This window comes from Microtus ochrogaster, linkage group LG4, assembly GCF_000317375.1.
Source record: "Microtus ochrogaster isolate Prairie Vole_2 linkage group LG4, MicOch1.0, whole genome shotgun sequence".
In the NCBI taxonomy this organism is placed as follows: Eukaryota; Metazoa; Chordata; class Mammalia; order Rodentia; family Cricetidae; genus Microtus; species Microtus ochrogaster.
Window position 1 is genome coordinate 15,950,902 of NC_022030.1, and position 22,030 is coordinate 15,972,931.

A 22,030-nucleotide genomic window follows, 5' to 3' on the forward strand; every position below is an offset into this window, starting at 1 on the left:
GCTGTAATCTGCCCTTATGATGCTGAGGTAAGTCTCTTGTATCCCTAAACTCTTCAGGGTTTTATTATGATGTTGAATTTTGTCAAAGGCCTTTTCTACATCTAATGATATGAGCATGAGGCTTTTATCTTGTAATTTGTTTACATGGTGGATCACATTTACTGATTTATGTATGTTGAACCATTCCTGCCTCTCTGGAATGAAGCCTACTAGATCATGGTGTATGATCATTTTTATGTGTTATTGGATCAGTTTGCCAGTACTTTTGTTGCAGGAGGAGGCCACTTGTTCATCCTGGCCACCCAGAGCCAAAATAATCACACAAAAACTGTATTCATTAAATCAGTGCTTGGTCCATTAGCTCTAGCTTCTTATTGGTTAACTCTTACATCTTAGTTAAACCCATCTCCATTAATCTGTCCATCAGCATAAGGTTGTGGCCTACCAGTAAAGTTCCGTCACGTCTATCACTGGTGGCAGATCCATGGCAGCTCTGACTCTGCCCTCCTCTCCCAGCATTCAGTTCCATCTTATCAACAGGCCAAGGCAGTTTCTTTATTTATTAACCAAGAAAAGCAATACATAGACAGAACGACCTCCCAAACCATTTTCTATTTTTCCCTGCACCATACATTATTGATAACTTATGCATCTAATTTCATAAGGGAAATTGGCCTATAATTCGCTTTCTTTGTTGGGTATTTATGTGGTTTTGGTTTCAGGGTGTTTGTGTCTTCATCAAATGAATTCGGTAATGTTCCCTCTGTTTCTTTTAGGTGGGATAATTTGAGGAGTATTGGCATTATCTCTTTTATGAAAGTCTGGTAGAATTCTTCGCTAAAAGAATCTGACCCTAGGCTTTTATTAGTTGGGAGACATTTTAGTATCCTTCTGTTTCACTGGGGGTTATAGGTATGCTTAAATTGTTCATCCAGTCTTGACTTGACTTTCGCTAAGTGATATGTATTGAGAAAATTATAGACTTCTGTTAGATTTTCCAATTGGAGGAGTACAAGTGTTTAAAGTATGTCTTGATGGCTGTCTGGATTTTCTCAGTGTCTATTATTATGTCCTTCTGTTCATTTCTAATTTTGTCAACTTGTTATTCTCTCTCTGCCTTTTAGTTAATTTGGATAAGTGTTCATCAATTGTGATTTTCTCAAAGAACTAACTCTTTGTTTCATTGATTCTTTGTATTAGTTTTGTTATTGTGTTTCTATTTTATTGATTTGACCAGAGTTTTTTTTCTTGTTTTCAACTCCTTTTGAGGGTCATTTCTTCTTTTTGATCTAGAACCTTCAGGTGTGCTATTAAGTTATTAGTATAAGGTCTCTTTAACTTTTTTATGTGTGCACTTAATGTTATGAACTTGCCTTTTTGAACCACCTTTATTATGTCCCTTAAGTTTGGGTTATGTTGTATATTGATTTTCATTCCGTTTTAAAAATTTGTTGCAAGGAGAAGGCCGCTTGTTTGCCTTGGCAGCCTGGCTACCTTAGCCCAGAAATAACCACACAGAAACTGCCAAGCCCTCTCAGCTTTCACGTGGATTTAGTTGGCCATGTGGGTGCCAATTGTGGAAGGACACTTAAAAAAAATCCCACACTAGCTCAGAATTGAGAAATAGATGGTGATATATTTAGGGGTAAACTCACAAATCAGAATCCTCTGCTTCAATGGAGAACAGAAACTGAATCCAGCAACCATAAAGAGTGGCCAGAATAGAGGGTAGATGCAGGCTCTGCATCAGCATATATAGTATAAGAGGCCACACCCCAGTAGGTGGGTAACCACAAGCTGTAAGACTACACAGCAGAAAGTCTTTAATTTCTAATTTCTTTCTTGATCAACTTTTCATTCAGTAGTGAGTTGTTGAGTTTCTAATCATTTTGATGTTATTTGTTTCTGCTGTTACTGGTATCCAGCTTTAATATGTGGTGGCTAGATAGGGTACAGGGTGTTATTTTGATTTTCTTGTATCTGTTGAGACTTTGTTTGTGTTTAAGTTTGTAGTTAGTTTTGGAGAAAGTTTCATGAGGTTATGAGAGGGTCTATTCTTTTGTGTTTGTGTAAAATGTTGTATAAATAACTGTTAGAGTTATTTGATTTATAACGTCTGTTAGCTCCACTATTTCTGTTTAGTTTTTGTCTGGATGACCTGTCTATTGGTGAGAGTTATGTCCTGAAGTCACCAACTTTCAGTGTACGGGGATCAATATGTGATTTAAGCTGTAATAGTGTTTCTTTTGTGAACTTGTGTACCCTTTTGTCTTGGGCATGAATATTAAGAATTGCTATGTCCTTTTAGTGGATTTTTCTTTAATTAGTATGTAGTGTCCTTCCCTACCTCTTCTGATTAGTTTTGGTTTAAAGTCTCATTTATCAGATATTAAAATGGCTACACCAGCTTGCTTTTTAGGTCCATTTGCTTGGGAAATCTTTTATCACGCTTTTATCCTGAGGTGATTTCTCTCCTTGCTGTTAAGATGTGTTTCTTGGGTACAGCAGAAAGATGGATCCTGTTTTCACATCCATTCTGTTAGTCTGTGTCTTTTTATTGGGTTATAAGGTCATTGATGTTGAGAGATATCAATGAGTACAGTTTGTTAATTCCTTTTATTTTGCTGTTGTTTTCAGGTGTGTGTGTGTGTGTGTGTATGTGTGTGTGTGTGTGTGTGTGTGTTTTCTCTCTTTTGATTTGCTGGTCTGGGATTATTCATTTTTTTTCTTAGAAGTGGCTAATCTTTTTAGGTTTGAATTTTTTTCCTAGCATCTACCATAGGACTGAATTTGCAGATAAATATTACTTAAATTATGTTTTACCATAGAATGTCTTATTTTTCTATCTATTGCTTCTATAAATTTTGCTGGGCATGGTAGTCTGGGTTGGCATATGTGGTATCTTAGAGTAACATCTGTCCAGGCCCTTGTGGCTTTGTGAGTCTCTGTTGAGAAGTCAGGTATAATTCTAGCCTTTGTCTGTTACTTGGTCTTTTCTCTTGAAGGTTTTATGTTCTGTACACTTAGAATTTTAACTATTATGTGCCAAGGGACCTTCTTTTCTGGTCTACTCTATTTGGTGTTCAGTACCCTTCTTGTATCTTATAGGCAGCTGATTTTTTTTAGCTTAGGAGAGTTATTTTCTATGATTTTGTTGATAATATTTTCCATACCTTCACTTTGGGTTTCTTCTCCTTTCAGTAATTATAATATTTTTAGATTTGGTCTTTTCTGTAGTGTCCCAGATTTCCTCAACATTTTGTGCAGGAGTTTTTGGGATTTAACATTTTCTTTGACCACAGTATCCATTTTCTCTACAGTGTCATCAATGACTGAAATTCTCTCTTCCATATCTTTTATTCTCTTATCAACACTTGCCTCTGAAGTTCCTGTTTGAGTTCCTAAATTTTTTAATTTCAGATTTCTCTAGTTTGACTTTTCTTTATTGATTCTGTTTCTACTTTCAGGTCTTGATCTGTTTTATCATTTCTGTTTACTCCTTGTGTGTTCATAGATCTCTCTAAAGGATTTATTCATTTCCTCTTTAGGGACCTCTATTATATTCATAAAGTCTATTTTAAGGTCTTTGTCTTATGATTCAGCTATGTTGCAATACTCAGGGGCTGTTGTAAGGGTGGCTGGGCTCTAGCAGAGACATATTTTCCTGGCTGTTATTGATTGTGGTTTTATACTGGTGTCTAAGCATGTGGGTTTTGTAAGATTGTAATTCCAGGTGCAGATGCCTGTTTTCTTCTTTTCTGGGTAAGCACTTTGTTTTTTGATTTCTTTTGTACTCTCTGGTTTTTTGAAGAGTGTTTTATGGTAGGAAATTTTTCTGGGATTTTGATAAGTGTGACTACTGGGGGTAAAATGTGTTTCTAGAATAGGGAGCTGACACTTAGGAATGGGGGGATGGTCTAGGAGGAGGTGCTAAGGAGTCCACAGGCGTCCACAGGATGGAGTAAAGCAGGGCATTCCACCAGGATCTATCTATTTCCCTGGGAATAGAGACAACGATGGACAGAGGCCACAGCAGGTGGTCTGTTGCACAGCTGGCACTAAGACTCATGGGTTTGATTTGGAGGACTGGGAGGTAAACAGCTGCAGGTAGCCTCTTTGCTTCCCTGGCCAGTTTGAGTTTCGGTATTCAAATATTCCACAAGGCCTTTCTGAAGTCAAACAGACACACACATCACTACACAAATTCTTCTATATTGATCTAACATTTGTATTAGTTGGTCTTTATTAAGATGGAATTTTTATTATAATAAAGCCACATTTAAAAGTTCAATTTAATTTTTTTTTTTCCATCTAGCACTTTTTTGAAGACCCTGAAGGAAAGATTGAATTACCACCATCCTTGAAAATCTTTTCCTGGAAACGTCCACAAGATTTTATATTCAGCCGAGTAAGAATCGTTTTCACTATTGAATGAAATGCTTATTTACCTACAAGGATAGAATATCTTTGTGACCAAAGTTTTCATTCTTCAAGTAATTTACAGTGTTTCTCCTGTGATTGCTTTTTAGCTTCTAACTCAGACATTAATATTTGTCAGTATATTTTAATAATTCCTTTGCTGTTGGGACTATGGAGATGGCTCGGCAGGTCAGATACATTCTGTGCAAGCACGAGGGCACGGGTTCAATCCCCAGAACCCATTTTAAAAAGCCAGATGTGGCAGCATCAGCTGGGAAACACAGCACTGAAGAGCGAGACACAGGCTAACCTCTGAGGCTCACTCGCTAAGCAGCCCGGCTGAACAAGTGCATTTCAGCTAAAGGGAAAACTCTGACTCCAAACTCAGAAAGTGACTGAGGGTTCTCCTCTCTCCACACATCCCACCCAGGTGTAGCAGCACACAGACATGGACATGCACATTCTTGTATAGATTTGAAAGAGATTACTATGTTTTGATGTACAGGCTTCATTTTTCTATTTCTATCGAAAATGTCAAATTGTAGCCAAACATGTTATTTGTTATTTCTGACTAGCTGATTTGTTCCACTCCGCATCTCAGTGTGAAATCCCAGGGGCGTGAAGGTCTCTTTCCTCCAGTGTTTATTAGAATTAATTTTCCAGTCCAAGAGATTTGCACATGGGTTCCCATATTCCAGGAATCCTCCAAGCATCTTCCAAAGCCTGTCTCTGTTTCTAGACTCCATGCTCAGTCAGTTGAATCATACATTTGCGGAGGCACCTTCGTTTCAAACAGCTCTCACACACTTCGGTCTAACACATTAGTAGCCACATTAATTTGAGTGTAGTTCTTGTCTGCAGGGTTTTAATTATCTCTAATGTTTTTTCCCTTGCTGAATTTCTTACTGTTTTCATTGAATGCATGGGACACCAGTAGGGCAAATTAATTAGCACCAGTCACATAGCTTGTAATGGAGCTGATTCTTGTATGCATTTGTAGTCTTTGGAGTCTGTTTCCACACAATGTAGTTAGCCTTCATTAGTGCTGGTATGAATGCAGGCAAATGTAAGTCAGGCCTCTTACTGACTGAAAACAAAGCTGCATCTATAGCCAAAGTGATTCACTGAAGCCACAGGGTCTTTCGAAGGCTTCCTTGTAAGATGTTTCAAATAAATCCATTATGCACAAAACAAGCTTCTGAATCAATTTTAATTTTGAGCAACACTGACATGAATATAAATTTTATGCCATTCACATAATGCACTTGACATTGATAGGTATTTTAATAAATCTTATTCTGTTTACTGTAAATTCATTATAGATGGTCCATGTAAAAATGGTTTTATAAATTGAATAAATAAATGTTTTAAGAACACTTTCCTCTACTTTTTAATAAACGGTGGATCTGAGGTACATCTGTACTAAAAATCAATTCAGTCTTCCCTGTTAACCTCTCCATCTCTAGGGATCATAGCCTGACATGAGCCTGCACATGGCTACTGCTCCTCCACAAAGGTTCCGCTCTTGACGCCTCATCCTAGAGTGGGGCCCAGAGCTTCTAGAAGCGAAAGTCCAACTACAGATATCTAGAGTAGGGGCTTCAGGATTTCATGTATAGACTCACAATAAGAATCACTAAGTATACTCATAAGTAAGCCTAAAGTAAACAGAAACAATTCCATAAAATAATGACATTCTTATATGAGATTTGGTCTATGACATCTTCCTTCCCTCCAGCTGTTTCATGAAGCTAATCTCATTTTTTTCTTTTCTTTTTTAAATTGCAGCATTTCACCCTTCCCTTTCACCAAATACTTCCACACACCTCTCTTTTTAATAGTTGCTGTTATATGCATATATGGATGTGTAGGTACATGCTTATTCCTAAATAGCCTACTGAGTCTGTATTATGTTGCTCCTATGTATGCTTTTCAGTGAAATTCTTTAAAGAAAGGCCAGGTTGCCATGACCCCACTTCCTCCCCTCGGGAGCCACATTTGCCTGTAAACAAACGCCTGGTCAGTACTCTTGGTTTCAGGGACTTTTTTCACCACAACACCAAAAGGGGTCCTCTTTCCTGCTGAGAAGGGGTCCTGATGCTCAGACACATAGTTTGATTCCTCTGGAGGAATGGCCTTGTGTGCTGCTTGCCGAGATCAGGTTTTTATTGTAGATGCTGTGCACCTGCTGTGATGGAATCTCAGCCTTCAACTTTGAAGGCCCTACCCTGCTTGTCTCCCTGAGAGAGACTTTCCAGTCTGATAGAGGACTCAATGTATTTGCTCTTGGCTTAATAAAGTGTGGCGATCTGGAACGTTCTGGAGTAGATTTTGTCATTCTGGACTTTTGGTGTTAGATTAGCAATTTGTGTGCTCTTCCCTGGAGACTATTTCTCCCACAATACTATATTTGAATAAGTTAGGTTTCTTTTACTTAAAAAAAACTAAATAAATATCTATGTCTACATTTTTTATTTCAGCCTCCTGTAGTTGTGAAAAATGAAATCACGTTTGACTTGTTTTCACCAAATGAACATTTGCTCTGCAGCGAGGTAGGTGAGGCCGCAGAGACCACTACTCCATTGAAGAATGTCTTCCAGGCCTGCCTACATAAATACTTCCTGGACAGCCATTGGCAACTCCTTCTTGTCCAGCTTTAAGTCACGAATTTTGTGGGGTTTTTATATTTTATTTTTCCAACTTCTTCATATAGCTATCAATTAAAAATTGTATTTATTTATGATTTTATAGGATGTAATTTTAGTGATTCAATGCATATAGACTATATAAATATATATATCACATCACATATATACACTCTGCTAACTCAAGATCAATATTAACCATTTTAGGCCTTTTAATTTCTATTGTTGCCCTATCTCATGGAAACAAAATCAAGATATGATATTTTTTCTGTAGCTCAGAAATCAAAATTATATATATATATGTATACACACACTAAATGCAAAATTATTGCTCTTAGATACATATTTTTGTCATATTTCACCTAAAATTTTAGTACTCACCATTTAAAAATCAACCTATCAATAGTAGTAGCTTTCGTTGTTTTGTGTTCAGCTTATGAGGTGGATTATCAGTGAAATCTATGCCGTGTGGAAGATCTTCAATGGAGGGATTCTGCACAATTACAATAAAGGAAATTCAGGAGAGCCTCCTACGCTGCTCTGGAAGCCCTGGGAACACATATACTCTCTCTGCAAGGCCGTGAAGGGCCACATGCCTTTGTTTAACAGCTACGGGAAGTACGTCGTGAAACTTTACTGGATGGTAAGTCCTTCAGGCTGCCGTGCATCTGTCCTTCCTGTTAAGAAACAAGAATTAAAAACAACAAACAAACAAACAAACAAAACCCCTCCGTATTTAGTGCGCTTAGGCAATCTCAGATGTTCTGTAGGAAGGTTTGCCTTCTATGGGATACGGTAGGAGTGGGACTGGACGGCCAGACTGAACGTGGAATTCGTGATTTCCAATGGTTCTTCATGGATCTCAGCCGAAGAGCAGCTTGCAGGGGTGCTGCTCAGCAAGGAAGCCCTGAAACTCAGCGATTTCCACATGGGTTGTTTGTACCAGCGTGCTACACGTTAATGGCTACTTATTTTTTCCAGTTGATAGAAGAAGTCTGTCGTTTCTCAGTGAGGGAAGAACTTCTACCTCTTTCTAAGCAACCCCAAGCTGGGAGGGTTGATCCACACCAGTGTGTGCACATGACCAGCGTGAATACTTTCTGACAAGATACTCCCCCATCCTCTTCTCATCCATTTCTAGACCCAAACCATTTACGTTTTGATTTTGAAAATTCTCTTCCAGTTCTCATGCAGTACTCATACTTGTCCATCCTTTGCTTCACTCTGCAAAGATTTGGAAAACATGATCCTAAGGAGACAGCTTGGCTCCCTTCTGCTGACCAGCATGAGGCGCAGCAGATTTTGCACCCCATTTTGCGTGATTTTGCACCCCATTGTTGTCCCTGTCCTTTGTCCTCTCCTCTTTGCTATGATGCTTGTTTTTCAATCCCAGAAGGACTTCATTTCCCTGCCTTGTTACAGAGATTCCCTTCCTCCTTCTCAGGGTTTTCTCAGAGCCCTTTCCCACATGACTTCTTGAAGGCAACCTATTTCCTGGGGGCCTCTAATATTGAAGACTCTGATTTTTTTCAAAGGTGTCTTTAGTGATACAGGCCAGTCATCCCCCAGACTCAAGAGGCTAAAGCAGGAGGGCCTGAAATTCAAGGCCTGTCCGGGCTACGGTTTAGGTTCAAAGCTAGTATGGGCAATTTCTCAAAATAAAAAGTTAAACAAAGAAACAAATAAAAACCCCGAGTAAGCATATGGCTAAATAGTAGAGTGCTTGTCGAACTGTAAAGTTCTGGGTCCGAGCCCCAGTACTGGAACATCAAGCAAGTAATTAATTGTGATTTTCACACCAGGATATTATTTCTCAACAAAGTGTTCACATCATGCAGCCTGGATTCTCGGCTGGCTGTACAATGTTTTTTTGACATCAGCCAGAGAGAAAACTGTACCAGTTGCACTGAGAACAGTGCATAAAGGAGAGAGATTGGTTTTCTCTTCCATCTGGCTATAATGACAGGATACAGGACACACCACATCTTTCCGAGTACTTTCCAATTTCCGTGTTACTTTGGCTCCCAAGAGGAGAGAGGGAAGCAATGTAGCTATTGTTCCCCACTTGCAATACAGCTTGTAGTAGGCAGCCTCCTCTGCCTTGGTGCTTTCATTTCCCTCGGATAAGCAGAAAACACACACATGGAGGCCAATAATCCCCCTCAGTTGTTATCAATGTACTTATGTGAAAACATTTGCAATTTTATTCTTCACTGAGATTTATTGGTTCGTTCACACTATCTAATTTAGAGTTTCTAGAGGTACAGCAAATCTCCAGCACAAACATGTGGCGACTTCACACCCCTGCTTCCCATGCCCACCCCTCTCCTGGACCAACCAGCTGAATCCACCTGGGAGCAGAGGCAGCAATATTGTTCTGTTTTCTGCTACATTGTTTTTGAGACTGTGTCTCATTGCACTGGCTGGCCTTGAACTCACTATGTAGGATGGCCTTGGATTGTCTTGTCCTCCCCTCCCGTCTGCTGAGATAGCTGTATCTGCCACCAAGCAACACTTGCAACCCTGCTTTTAAAATAAGTTCTCAATGATATTTTTATTAATTAAATTCAATAAACAGTGCATTCAAGATATTAAACAATGAGCCAGGCAGTGGTGGAGCATGACTTTAATCCCAGCACTTGGGAAAGAGAGGCAGGCGGGTCTCTACGAGCTTGAAGTCAGCCTAGTCTACAGAATGAGTTCCAAAACAGGTTAAAAAAATACTATTGAACAATAATAACAATTTTTTATATTACTTGGTTACTATATCCCCCCAAAGAAATGCAACATTTAAAGTTTATTATTATTATATATGCTTCTAGTGGGAAAATTCAAATACTATTAATATAGTCAATATAGAAAATCAGAATTCGTTGTAATATTAGTATATTTAGAGAACCACAGTCAAGGATTCGGATATTTTTTCCTGCATTTTCCTGTTTTTGTTTTTGAGTCAGGGTTTCTCTGTAGCTTTGGAGCTTATCCTGGAACTCACTCTCTAGAGCAGGCAGGCCTTGAACTCACAAAGATTTGCCTGTCTCTGCCTCCCACGTGCTGGGTTAAAGGCATGTGCCACCAACCCCCCGGGTTCCTATGTTCTTATAAGCATACATAGACATACTGTATACCATAATGCTCAAATGATGCAGTTCTAGAAACTGCCAACTCATTTAATCATGGGCATTTTCTATGATGTATATTCTTGTACATTCTATACACACTATTCTGTGGACATATATGCAAATGTATGCAAATTTATATTAAATTTTCCATTAATTAATGCTTAGGCTATGGCCAGCGTCTTACCTATACAAACAAGACTGCTCATGAATAGCCTTTTATGTAGGTCTTGTCCAATAGAATGGTGGTTTTTTTTCTCTAGTATTTCTGCAAGTGAAATTACTCTGTTATGAGTGTGAAAATGTTCATTTTGATAAGTATATTCAAATTATTCCTTTTAATTTGAGTTTAAAAGTCATTTATACTAGATAAAATCACAAATTAATTTGTCATTTTACTCTTTGTTACCCCTTTTGTTTTGAAATTTGTCTAACTCTTTTGACTTTCTGTGTTTCCTTGAGTGTTCGTTGGGATTCTGTTTCAATTTTTCTGTCTTATTTTTGTTGTTGTTGTTTCTGCATATACTCTGTATATATTTCCAGATATTAAAATATACACACAAAGCTTTACATAGCTCTTAGTATCAACATTTTATCACTTGAATTGACATCTAAATACCTGCCCACCATCTCAGAACCTTCACATATCTCCCCTTTCTGAGATTGTTTTCTTAAATAGTTTCTGAATATCTTGAGAACTTCATCAAAAAAATTCTTAAAGATTTATTTTATTTTTAGTTATGTTTGTGCCTCTCCCTCTGTCTCTCTCTCTGTCTTTCTCTGTCTCTGTGTCTGTCTCTCTGTCTCTGTTTGTGTGTGTGTGTGTGTGTGTGTGTGTGTGTGTGTGTGTGTGTGTGCAGGTGCCCATGGAGGCCAGAAGAGGGTGTAAGATGTTTTGGAACTAGAGTTACAGGCTGTTGCCAGTTGACAGATTGTAGGAGCTAAGAATAGAACTCTAGTGGAGGTGCAGGGGGAAGTCAGATCCAGCTCAGTCTATGTGGTTTTGATCACTCAACTATTGCTGAAATATCTTTCCAATAATAACTGATTTCTTGAGATTTTTTTTTCTTGTTGTAACTCATACTATTAATTTAAATAATGTATTATGCTTTCATCATGCTTATAGAAGGAAGAGAGCGTAAATGGATATCCATTTACCTAGAATTTAATTGTGGAAAATACTAAAATTTGAATGTGATAATATACTAAAATATTTTTATAATTTATATTTTTAGTTTTATTTATTTCAGTAATTTATACTTACAAATCTATATTGCTTTTATTTGCATCACAGCAAGAGAAATACCTGGCAGAAGTGATTACAGAAGGAACGATTTACTTTAGTTCACTATTTCAGAGGACTCAACCCACTGGCAAAAGTGTGTGGTGAAACAAAGCAGACCATGCCATGATGGGCCAGCAAGCAGAGAAAGGGAATCCTGTCTTTAGTTGGCTTCCCTCTTCCCCCTCTTTGATGCTACCCAGACCTCCCATTTACTACCAACTACATGAGGGTGGGTCTGGTCATTCATCTTCTTTGGAAGCATCCTCTTTAACACATTCACAGGAACGCCTAACTAAGCTCCCAGATGACTCTAAGTCTAGATGTGTTGACAATGGAGGTCAGTGATCACAGGGTACTCCTCTTTAGAGGTAGATTTAAAAATTTTTTGAAAATGAGATTTTTGAAGAAATGATAGGGTGCTAATAAAAATTTCAATATTTAATATAGTATTTACATATGATTAAATAGTAAAATAGCAAAGCCAAAAATCATTTATAATTCAATGATGAGTTCTTAAATTCTATTTTCACATAATCATATTTATTTAAACTTCTATAATAAAATACTATATACTTTGATATACAGTGTAACTTACCAACAGAAATTGCTGAAAGTACAAGTAACCAGATGATTGTATAACCTCATATGGCACAAAAGAGCTCAAATCTTTATTCATTTATAAGGACACAAGTAGTTTCATGAACCCACAACCCTTATAATTTAATCGCCTCCCAAAGGCCTCACCCCTAGTACTAATATATTGACTGTTAAAATTTCAACATACTTTTTGAGGGCAAAATAACCATCTATAGAAATTAGCTATGATTACACAAATAGTAGAAATGATTGAGGAAGGGGTCAACCAAAGTGAACCAAAACATTAACAGGAGGACAAGTAGAATGTAGTCAAATTATACTTCAAAAATATACACAAAACTGAATGTTCATCCTGTGTTATAATAGACTTTTCATGCAATAGTCTTTTTGAAATATAATTACATACACTGTAATGTGCAGAGTTCAACAATGAAAGCATTCTAAGTTGAAACTATCTCTGCGCATCTGAAAAGAGAAGGTACGGTTGAACTGCTTTAGAATAATTAGTGAGGATAGTTTAAAATTTTTCTTTCATGGGAATCCAGCTGGCCATTTGGAAACATGGTTTGCAATCAAAGTGTGGGAGGGGATCTACCGCTGCTCTATCTTTATTGTGGCAAAATATGCCAACTCTACACGCTGTTTTAACCATTTAAGGGTAAAATTAAGTTGGCATCAAGCATTTTCACAGTTTGTGAACCCTGTCACTACTTATTTCCTGAGATTCCCATCATCTGAAGCAGAGACTTTGTACTAACTAAATGATGACTTCACACTGCTCCCCACTGTGCTGCTTGGTGACCGCTTTCTATCCCCATGAGTGCCCTAATTTCATCTCTGTGTTTGTAATAATTTATCCTGGCAGAGAGCAACATAGGGGAGAATGGTTTATTTGACTTGCAAATTTTACAGATTATAGTTTGTCGTTGCATGGAAGCTAAACAGAAACTCAACAGCAGCAAGTTACATCATATCCATATAGCCAAGAAATGAAAGAAAGAAAGAAAGAAAGACAGAAAGAAAGAAGAAAGAAAGAAGAGAGAGAGAGAGAGAAAGGAAGGAAGGAAAATAGGAAGAAAGAAAGAAATATGTAGATACTTTGGTTCAACTAGCTTTCTCTGTACATAGCCCATGGTTCAAAACACGGAATGGTACTGCCACTTTAGCTGGCAGTAAAAGTTCCCCACAGGCCAGCCTGATTTAGACCATCCCTCCCTGACACCCGCTTTCCAGGTAGTTCTAGGGTGTGTCAAGTTGACGGCTAAAATTAGAACTGTGGCTGAAATGTAAAATGAGCAAAAATGAATACACAAACAAAAAATGAATTTTCATACAAAAAAATTAGCTGTCACAGTGAACCTGCCTTTTTTGTCTTCTTGTATCTACCTTATTTCCCTGTGAATTTATTGTTGTTATTTCACTTAAAGTTACATGAGTGGAGGTGGGGTGCCTTTAATCTATAAGATTTAACCTTTAACTCTGTTTTACCCTTCTCCATCTATGGAGGAAGAAAGAGACAGATACAAACTACTACATAAGTTAATATTAAATTCAGAGTTAGGAGCACCATACAAGAAAAGGATTTCGCTTTCTCATGACTTACCTCTAGAAAAATGAGTTGCATTTTTCCTCTTGTCCTAGAGTGTTTTGAACATACTATGTTTTATATTATTCATATATACTCATATATAAAAATAATATAACAATATAATAATAAAATGAATATATACACTTATATATTATTAATAAATATCATTTATATATTATACATATATATATATAGGCTTTCCCCACAAGACCATAAGTATTTAATGGCAATAGTATCATGCCACTATGACTATTGTGGGGCTCACAATGCCTGATGTTACTATTGAAAATATTTGTTAACACGAAAATGAATTCATAAGAATCTAGGCATGTAAGCTAAAACAAAAACAATTATAACTTGAGCTTGCTTGTTTCATGCTTTTAATTATGAAATGAAGAGCTTTTAGTTAAACATATAATGGTTTGATTAAAGAAATTATTAATTTATTTCATGTTGAAAATTAGACCATTAACTAGGAGTACTGAAAATATGGGATTGGAAGTCTAAGATTAGTAAGTACGTGTCTGGATCAGTAATAAGTATTAAAGTGATAGTGAAAGAATTTGTACTGTGAGTAAGCAAAGTATATTATGCGCAGTCTTATTTCTGGTTGAATTATGTTTTCAGTCTGTTATTTGAAATTTATTTACTTTGCAATATGCTTATAAGACTTCTAATAAAAGGAAAATATTGATGTCACTATAGTTATACTATTATAATTTATTTCAAAAGCTAAAGCAGTCAACCAGATTAGTTCTGGAACCTGTATCTTAGCTTTCTAACATAAGGTGTTAACACCAGGTGTTTGTTTGTTTGTTTAACAAAAATGAGCAGAAATATGTAGTAATGTCTGAGGGGGAGAACACTATAAAGCACTGATGACATTACCTCTGACATTACATTGCTTTCTTCTCATGTTTAGGGTTGCTGGAGAAAGATAACTATTGACGACTTTTTTCCATTTGATGAAGATAACAATCTATTGCTTCCAACTACAACCTATGAGTTTGAACTCTGGCCAATGCTGCTGTCTAAAGCCATCATTAAGCTGGCAAATGTTGAGTATGTAATGAAAAACTATCTTGTATTTATATGAAAATAAAAGGGCACCTACATCCATGCTGAGGGCCTTTAACAATTTAATTCAAGGAATTTTTTTCTTGTAATCAATGTAAACTTTGAAGTATAAAAATTAAGGTCACCAATGCACTGGTTTGAAGAATTGGCTTAACTGGGTAAAGGACAAAATCATCCCAAGAAAGAATGGAATAATCAAAAATTATTCTATTCTCAATGCTTCCTTACTAGGAATGGAAAGTATATCATGGAAAATATTTTATGCTAGTGAGGTAAATTGTTTATTAGGGGAAAATATTAAATCATCTAAATGATGAATAATATATACTAAGATCCAGTTAATGATTTAGAATCTGTATATGCAGCAATACTGTACAAACCTTAGAAAGATCTGAACTCATCAGAAGGATGCCAAAATAGGCTTCAGGCTTTTGTTCCCTTTAGCTCCTTGATAGCATCGTGATGAAAACTCCTTTACTTCAGTATGTTTGCAAAATGTGTTTATATTTACCTACCTACAAGACTTTGCACTCAACATACAAGTCTGCCATGACCTTACGGGCAGGTCTTTCTTCCATCTGGTCCTTTCGGGATAACTCAGAGTGATAACAGGGTTCAGATACCTGAGTAGATGCACTTGGCATCTGCACAACTCAGTGGGCCATCCTCACTTTTGCTGCAGGAGCCTGATCCCATAACCTCCTGCAGTGTGCCATAGAAACTCCATCCTCTGCAGACCTCACCCTCCTCCTGTCCACCTGTGCTCAAAGCCCAGCTCCTCCCCTTGCCTCAGAAGCATTAGCAATACCATTGAGATGCCAGGGCTGCTTTGTGTAGATATTCCTTTGACTGGCCTTTCTTTTGTCTCTCAAGGCTACCTAACAAAACAGCCACCACTACTGTCAGCCGCCTCCTGATTTTTCTTGCCAGCCCTCAGTTTCTACTGATAATTTGTTTCACTCAGCTTTCGATCCTCCATTTCAATGATTTTTTTTTGTAAAACTTTTGCCAAGATTTTTTTTTGGGGGGGGACAGCTACATATTTCTAAGTATTTCTATTGGTGGCAGTTATGTCTGTTTGTTTGGGGAAAAAATAAGTATAATGCTCTTCATGTTCCTGAGAATTGGAGCTGAAAGGCTGGCAAAACATTGAATAGATGACCCGGATAGCTGCAGCAATACTTCATTTGCTGTGAAGCCCATGGTTCAGTGGAATTCATTAAGAACATGACTATTAATAGAGTTATTCTTTTAAAATGAATAAACAAGGCCAGCTTGAAAAGAAAAGACTAATAAGTAGAGTACATTTTTAAAGATTTCTAATAGAAACTGCCTCACAAGATGTCCTTCATATTTTTCTGTAAATTCATCTCAGATTTGATTTTATATGTGAGGCTTAGCGTTCCACAGACAAACCTAATATATTGTAATGATTTACATACCCATGTGGAATATGGAACAAAAAGAGCATCATTTCCATAAGGCTTGCAAAGTCACTCATAAAATGAAATTACCAGAGACGTTTAGGGGAGACAGTGAACCACACACCAGATTTATGTTGTCTTTGAGAAATATAGAGGCATCAGGATTCATAACCCATTAAGTAAGCCAGTGCGAATCCATAAACAGCGACTACACCACTGACAAGCTGTGAATTCTTTCAAATACAAGGATGTGTGTTGGTCAGTCAGCTTCATTAGCACCATGCTTGGCACAGGGAAGACTGTGCCTTCACTTTGGGGTAGAAGAGCTATGGTATTTCTCTACATAGACGAATATACATGTAAACACACTAATTGCCCACAGAAATCACTCATAGGCAGACAGACCAAAGCAGAGCATGGCATTTGGCCAAAGTCAACCTCCGACTATGTCATACTGCCAGGTCTACTCCTTTGCAGGATGGACAATGTATTTCTGTTTTCTCTTCCACTGTCAAAGTTTCACTAAGGATTCCTCATATTTATCTTGAGTCACCTCATGGGCATCTCCACATAATCTCTGCAATTGCGATGGTAAAACCTCTCCACTTTGAAGAGAACACATTCACACACAGAGCATAGAAATGAGTTAACAAAATTTTACACTATTTAATACGAGCATGTTTTATATTTAGGAAATTGATAGAAGAGCTTTTAAAGAAATAGTTCCTAGTATGTGACTCCCTTGCTAAAAGAAAACAATAAAATCATATAGTCATGATTTTAAAATAAATTTGAAAGCTTAGTATTGGGTCTACTTATGCCTTTTTGTAAAACAAATTAAAAGCATCTGGATTGTGAGATAGCATTCTATTACTTTGTGATGTGCAGCCGGTATGATCCCCTACATTGATTACCATGATGCTGTGTAGAGTGTTTCCTAATCTTTATTTACTGCTGCGTGTTTCTAATCATTGATAACTATAGCACCATGCATTTCCTTTCAGCATCCATGTAGCTCAGAGGCGAGAGCTGGGAGAATTCACAGTTATCCATGCGCTTACTGGATGGTTGCCTGAAGTCATTCCTCTTCAGTAAGTTTTTATTTTTTCTTAAAGAAACATTTACTCATTATTTGTTTCTTTGTTTATTGGGGGTGATTATGGAGTGGTGTGCCAAGGTATCTATGTGAATGTCAGAAGAGCGCGTTAGGGCTCCAGGGATTAAATTTAGGTTGTCAGGCCTAACAACAAGCATCTTTTGCCTACTGAGCTATCTTATCAACCCCTCTCCACTAGATCTAAAGACGAAGTTTCTCACATAACTTTTTTCTTTCTTTCCAACATTTCTTTATAATATTCTTTAAGAACATTGCAAGAACAGTCATGTTTTTACAAAATGTTTGGTAGCATAGCATTTTATGGTTTTTAAAATTCCTGGGAGTTTTAGGGTAAATTATTCCTCCTTATAAAGCAGAACAACTCACAAGATTCTCTGTTGAATCAAGGAGAGACTAATTATAAATCAAGCAATCAAGCAAAGTCCGTTTGTGTTTTTCTACCTACAAGACTCATGCACCCAGTACACAGAAGGCCAGTCTGCCATGTTGTACAGACAAGCCTTTCCTCAGTTCTAGTCCTTACAGTGCAACTCAAAATGCCAGTGAGGCTCAGATGCTGGGGTCAACGTACATGACAACTGTGCAGCAATGCTCTATGGGAATATATGCCGCAAAAGTCTGATCCCATACCTTCCTGCAGTGTGTCACAGCAGCTCTGTCCTCCAGCTCACCCTCCTGCTTTAGCAGTCCCTGTCAGGCCTGTGCTCAAAGCTCAGCCCTCCCCACCTTCTGAAGGAAGTGTAGCTTTTTGTTAGGTATCTTCACACATACAGGGAGACTCCAGGTACTTAAATAGATAGCTCTGAACCTAAGCTCCTACAGCATCTTCAGGAAAAAAACATGTATTATTAGGGAAATATCAAGACAAGGGGAAAAGACCTGAGTTGCTTCAGGTGGCTATCTTGGGAAGGCAAATAGGTATCCTGAGAGTACAGATTAACACAGCTTTCCCTGTAGAGTACAGATTAACACAGCTTTCCCTGTAGAGTACAGATTAACACAGCTTTCCCTGTAGGTCCCATTCAGTCCACAGTTGTCTTCAGTGGTCATTTTTTTTGCCTGCTGTGCTTGGCACAGTGACACCAAATAGAGTGTGTCCTTAACCTGTGTCTGCGAGTTGGGTTAGTAATTTGTAAAGTATTTCAAAGGCTTCCTAGAAATGTGTAAACAATTCTTTAGGCTCTCAAAGCAGAAGCACGTAGCTTACTGGCCTCATCCCCAGACTCCAAAGGATTCATTGAAATTAATGTTGTTGACTAGTGTGGGAAAATCAACTCAGAACAGACAGAATAACAAGGAAGTAGGATAGATACGAATAATCCCAGAAAAGTGTGTGATTGTATAAAACTGTACTATATGCTAGGGAATTGTAGAGGACCAATGGCATATGGATCAGGGAGGATCTTCATAGTTAAAGGCCTTTGATACTATCTTAAAAATTCTTTCACATCTTCAGAGAGTGATAATTGGAAAATTTTACTCAGGAGGATGCCTTTGTATGCATATGGTATTTATACATGGATAATATACATACACATTTAAAGTATATGTACATATATGTATTTATATATGCATATATAGCATATGAATGTATAACATATAGACACACACACACACATATATATATATATATTTCACCTGCCATGATTTTAGCATGCCTGTCTCCTCTGCCAAACCCCAGTGATGCACTAATTTTGGTCTCTTTATCATCAAAGACTGACAATAGTAGGAATGCATTAAAAGCATGGTCAATGAATGGTATTGCTAAATAAAGTTGAGGTAGAAAATGAAATTAGTCTAATAAACTAAGAAGTTAACCAGTCTGTTACTAGCTTCTCGATATCAGGTAGAAAACAGGCATCTGAGAATTAATGCCAATGTTTTTCCTCTAAGTCCAGGGTATGTGGACAGAGTTTGGGAGCTCTTGAAGGAAATATTGCCTGAGTTTAAGCTCACAGAAGATCCCAGTTCTGAAAGCAAAATCACAACGGTAGACAACAAACTGAAGGAACCCGGGAAAGAGACAAAGGATGTCAAGGAAGTGAAGGATGGAAAGGAAGTGAAAGAGGGGAAGGATTTCAAATCGGAAAGTTCCCTTACGACCCTGAAGGCTTCAGAGAAAGGCGACAAATCTACCAAGGGTAAGATACCGGAAGTTGTGACCAGGCCATGACTGAGATGCCTTACAGGCTCTGTTGAGGCTAATGATACTGTTTTGGTGTTGCTACCATTTCTTAACTCTCTCTTCGAATTTTAGAATTCTCAGTGATGTGAACTGTAGATAATTATTGCCTCGTTACCTCCCTTTCAGTAAATACCAAAGGCGACTCTCAATTCTGCTGATATTAAATTCCTGTTGTGTTACAAGGAGGCAAGATACTGAAGTCTAATCCCTACTGGGATACCTTTCTCATATTTATGTTCAGAGTGGGATGGACCCCCACAGTGAAGTAGGAAACTGACCTTGTATGTAGCCTATGCTCATATCACATTTTCAGAGAATGTGGTATGAGCATAGGTTACAAAAATTAAAACTATTATAAGATGGTGGTTCTAATCTGAAGAAAAATAATTTCAATTTATTTTTACAAAGTATATAGTTATTTCTATTTTCAAGATGAAAAGTTGATTGAATAATTGCTTGTTCTGTGTCTACTGAACTATTTTATAATTATGTATATGAAGAAACTGCTTGTGAAGTAGAATTAAATCTACTAGGAAGTACTTAGGTTTTTCTGTATATTTCCGTTAAATGTTTCTTCAGATATTTTATGTTTTATAAAGTATTAACATTTTGTCAGAATTATTCTTTATCAAGATTGTTTCTAACTAAGAAGGGAGGGAGAGAAACAGGAGATCACAAATTGTAGCCAGCTTGGGCAACCATGTGAGCTATGATGAGACCCTGTCTTAAGAATCCAAAGGTTATAACTCAGTGCTATAACACTTGCCTATCATAGGCAAGGCTTTGAGTTTGATTGTCAGATCTAAAAACGAAAAGAAAAATTGATAAAAGATCCTAAATGCTAGTCTATGTTACCATTATTATACAAAAAAATTTATTTTATATCTTCAAAAATATATCAAGATCAGAGGCATGAACAATGTGTGTCCACTCAGGCCTATTTCGATGAAAATAAGCAATAAAAAATGTGAGTGGATTTATTTTTTCAGTATATTTTCAATTAATTTTCTTCTAGAAGTCCTTTTTGATGTTTTACAAGTTAATACTCAGGTATTATATCATTAATACTCACCTAAATATACTCTTTGCTGACAAAAGTACAGGTAATTTTCTAGGAATTAGTGATAAACATGGTAAACAGAAACAGATGTGGAAAAACCCACATTCTGAACCTGATGGTCCAGTGGGAAACACTGACTAGTAAAAAGGAAGCTATGCTAACCTGAGGTTGAAAATAAACTTTAAAGATAAATACAGGAAGCTATGTAGTCTATGAAGATGAGTGAGAGTAACCCTATAAAGAAGATGACTGCAGCCAGGACCCTGGTGGCAGAGCAGAGCCAGCACAGAGATTAGGAAACACACGGAGGATGGCAGTGTATTGGAGGGCAGGGTGCACGATGTGTTTAGATGAAGCAGAGTGAAAGGATCATTGGTTTAAGAAGAGCTGGATTGGAGCAGGAGTGGTCAGCTTGAGAATTCTAGGCCACGTTAGAGGTCCTGGTCTTCATGTAAGTGTTGCTGACCTATTGTCGGCCAGTGGAGAGTTTGGAGGAAATCAAGATCGAATCTGCTTTTTCAAAAGATGGTTTCAGCCATCACTAACAGGAATATTTGGGAGGAGGGGAGCTGAGAGAGGATCAGAGAGGAAATTCTGGGCAGATGTAGATTAAACCAGTTTGGGAATTGTTGGATCAACTCATGTTAGATTAAATGGCATCTTGGAATAGAGAAAGTGGAGAGGCCCAATAAGAAGACTGATTCCAAAAGGAAAAAAAAAAAGTAACTAGAAAAGAGTAGAACTTGGTTTGCGCAATTTGTGGAATTATGAGTTGTAAAACTGGATAGATGGTGAGGTCTACCAGAAGGCACTTATAGAATGATTTTGGTTGTATTTTAATCTGAAATGCCTTAAAGATAATCATTGATTTTTTTAATATCAAAAGTCCCAAACTGTGTATTTAGGAGACTTTCACAGGTGCACTCTGATATTTTTCAAAAATACAGCATGGACTAAGAGGGAGGAACTGAGTCCAGAGATTATAAAGATCTGAGAATTGGCACCAATGACTGACCGATGAGGGAGAGAAAAGAGTAGCTGGAAAAGTGGGGCAAGAAAAGACGAGTGGAGTAGCCTTGAAATCAAGGGGGGAAGTTCCTTCAATAATAAGAAAGGCTGTTTCAAATATTATAGTGAGGTGAACTGTGATTTTTCTCCACTAGACTGTTGGTTGTGGGAGTTAGTGGACATTGGGAATGGAGCATATGGAAAGCTGTGGAAGAAAGCCAAAAAAACAGGACGAAATATAATGTACAGACAAGTCTGAGAGAAATTCGGCTTTGAATAACAATAGAGCAATAAACGGGAAGCTGATAGTCATTAGCATGAGATACACAGAATCTCTATTGGTTAATTTAGTGAGGGAAAATGTGGCAGTTCCCAGCGTAGCTCTCTAGTGTGCGGTGGATTCCATTCTTTCTCCCTTCTCAAGAAACTGACACCAAGGCATCATTTAAGATGGATACTCCCAGGAACCACTTAGAACTGTTGAGTTCTCCTCAGCTCTACATGGC

At 37.5% G+C, this 22,030-nt stretch overlaps 1 protein-coding gene across 1 annotated transcript in view; it reads left to right on the plus strand.

Moving 5' to 3' along the window:
* Window positions 1–22,030, plus strand: part of Adgb (androglobin) — a 115,497-nt gene that overhangs the window by 20,019 nt on the left and 73,448 nt on the right. The window contains exons 3-8 of the mRNA XM_026786396.1: window positions 4,316–4,408; window positions 6,900–6,971; window positions 7,498–7,707; window positions 14,576–14,715; window positions 17,159–17,245; window positions 19,165–19,412. Coding sequence (XP_026642197.1) covers window positions 4,316–4,408; window positions 6,900–6,971; window positions 7,498–7,707; window positions 14,576–14,715; window positions 17,159–17,245; window positions 19,165–19,412 — 850 coding nt within the window. The remainder of the gene's footprint in view (window positions 1–4,315; window positions 4,409–6,899; window positions 6,972–7,497; window positions 7,708–14,575; window positions 14,716–17,158; window positions 17,246–19,164; window positions 19,413–22,030) is intronic.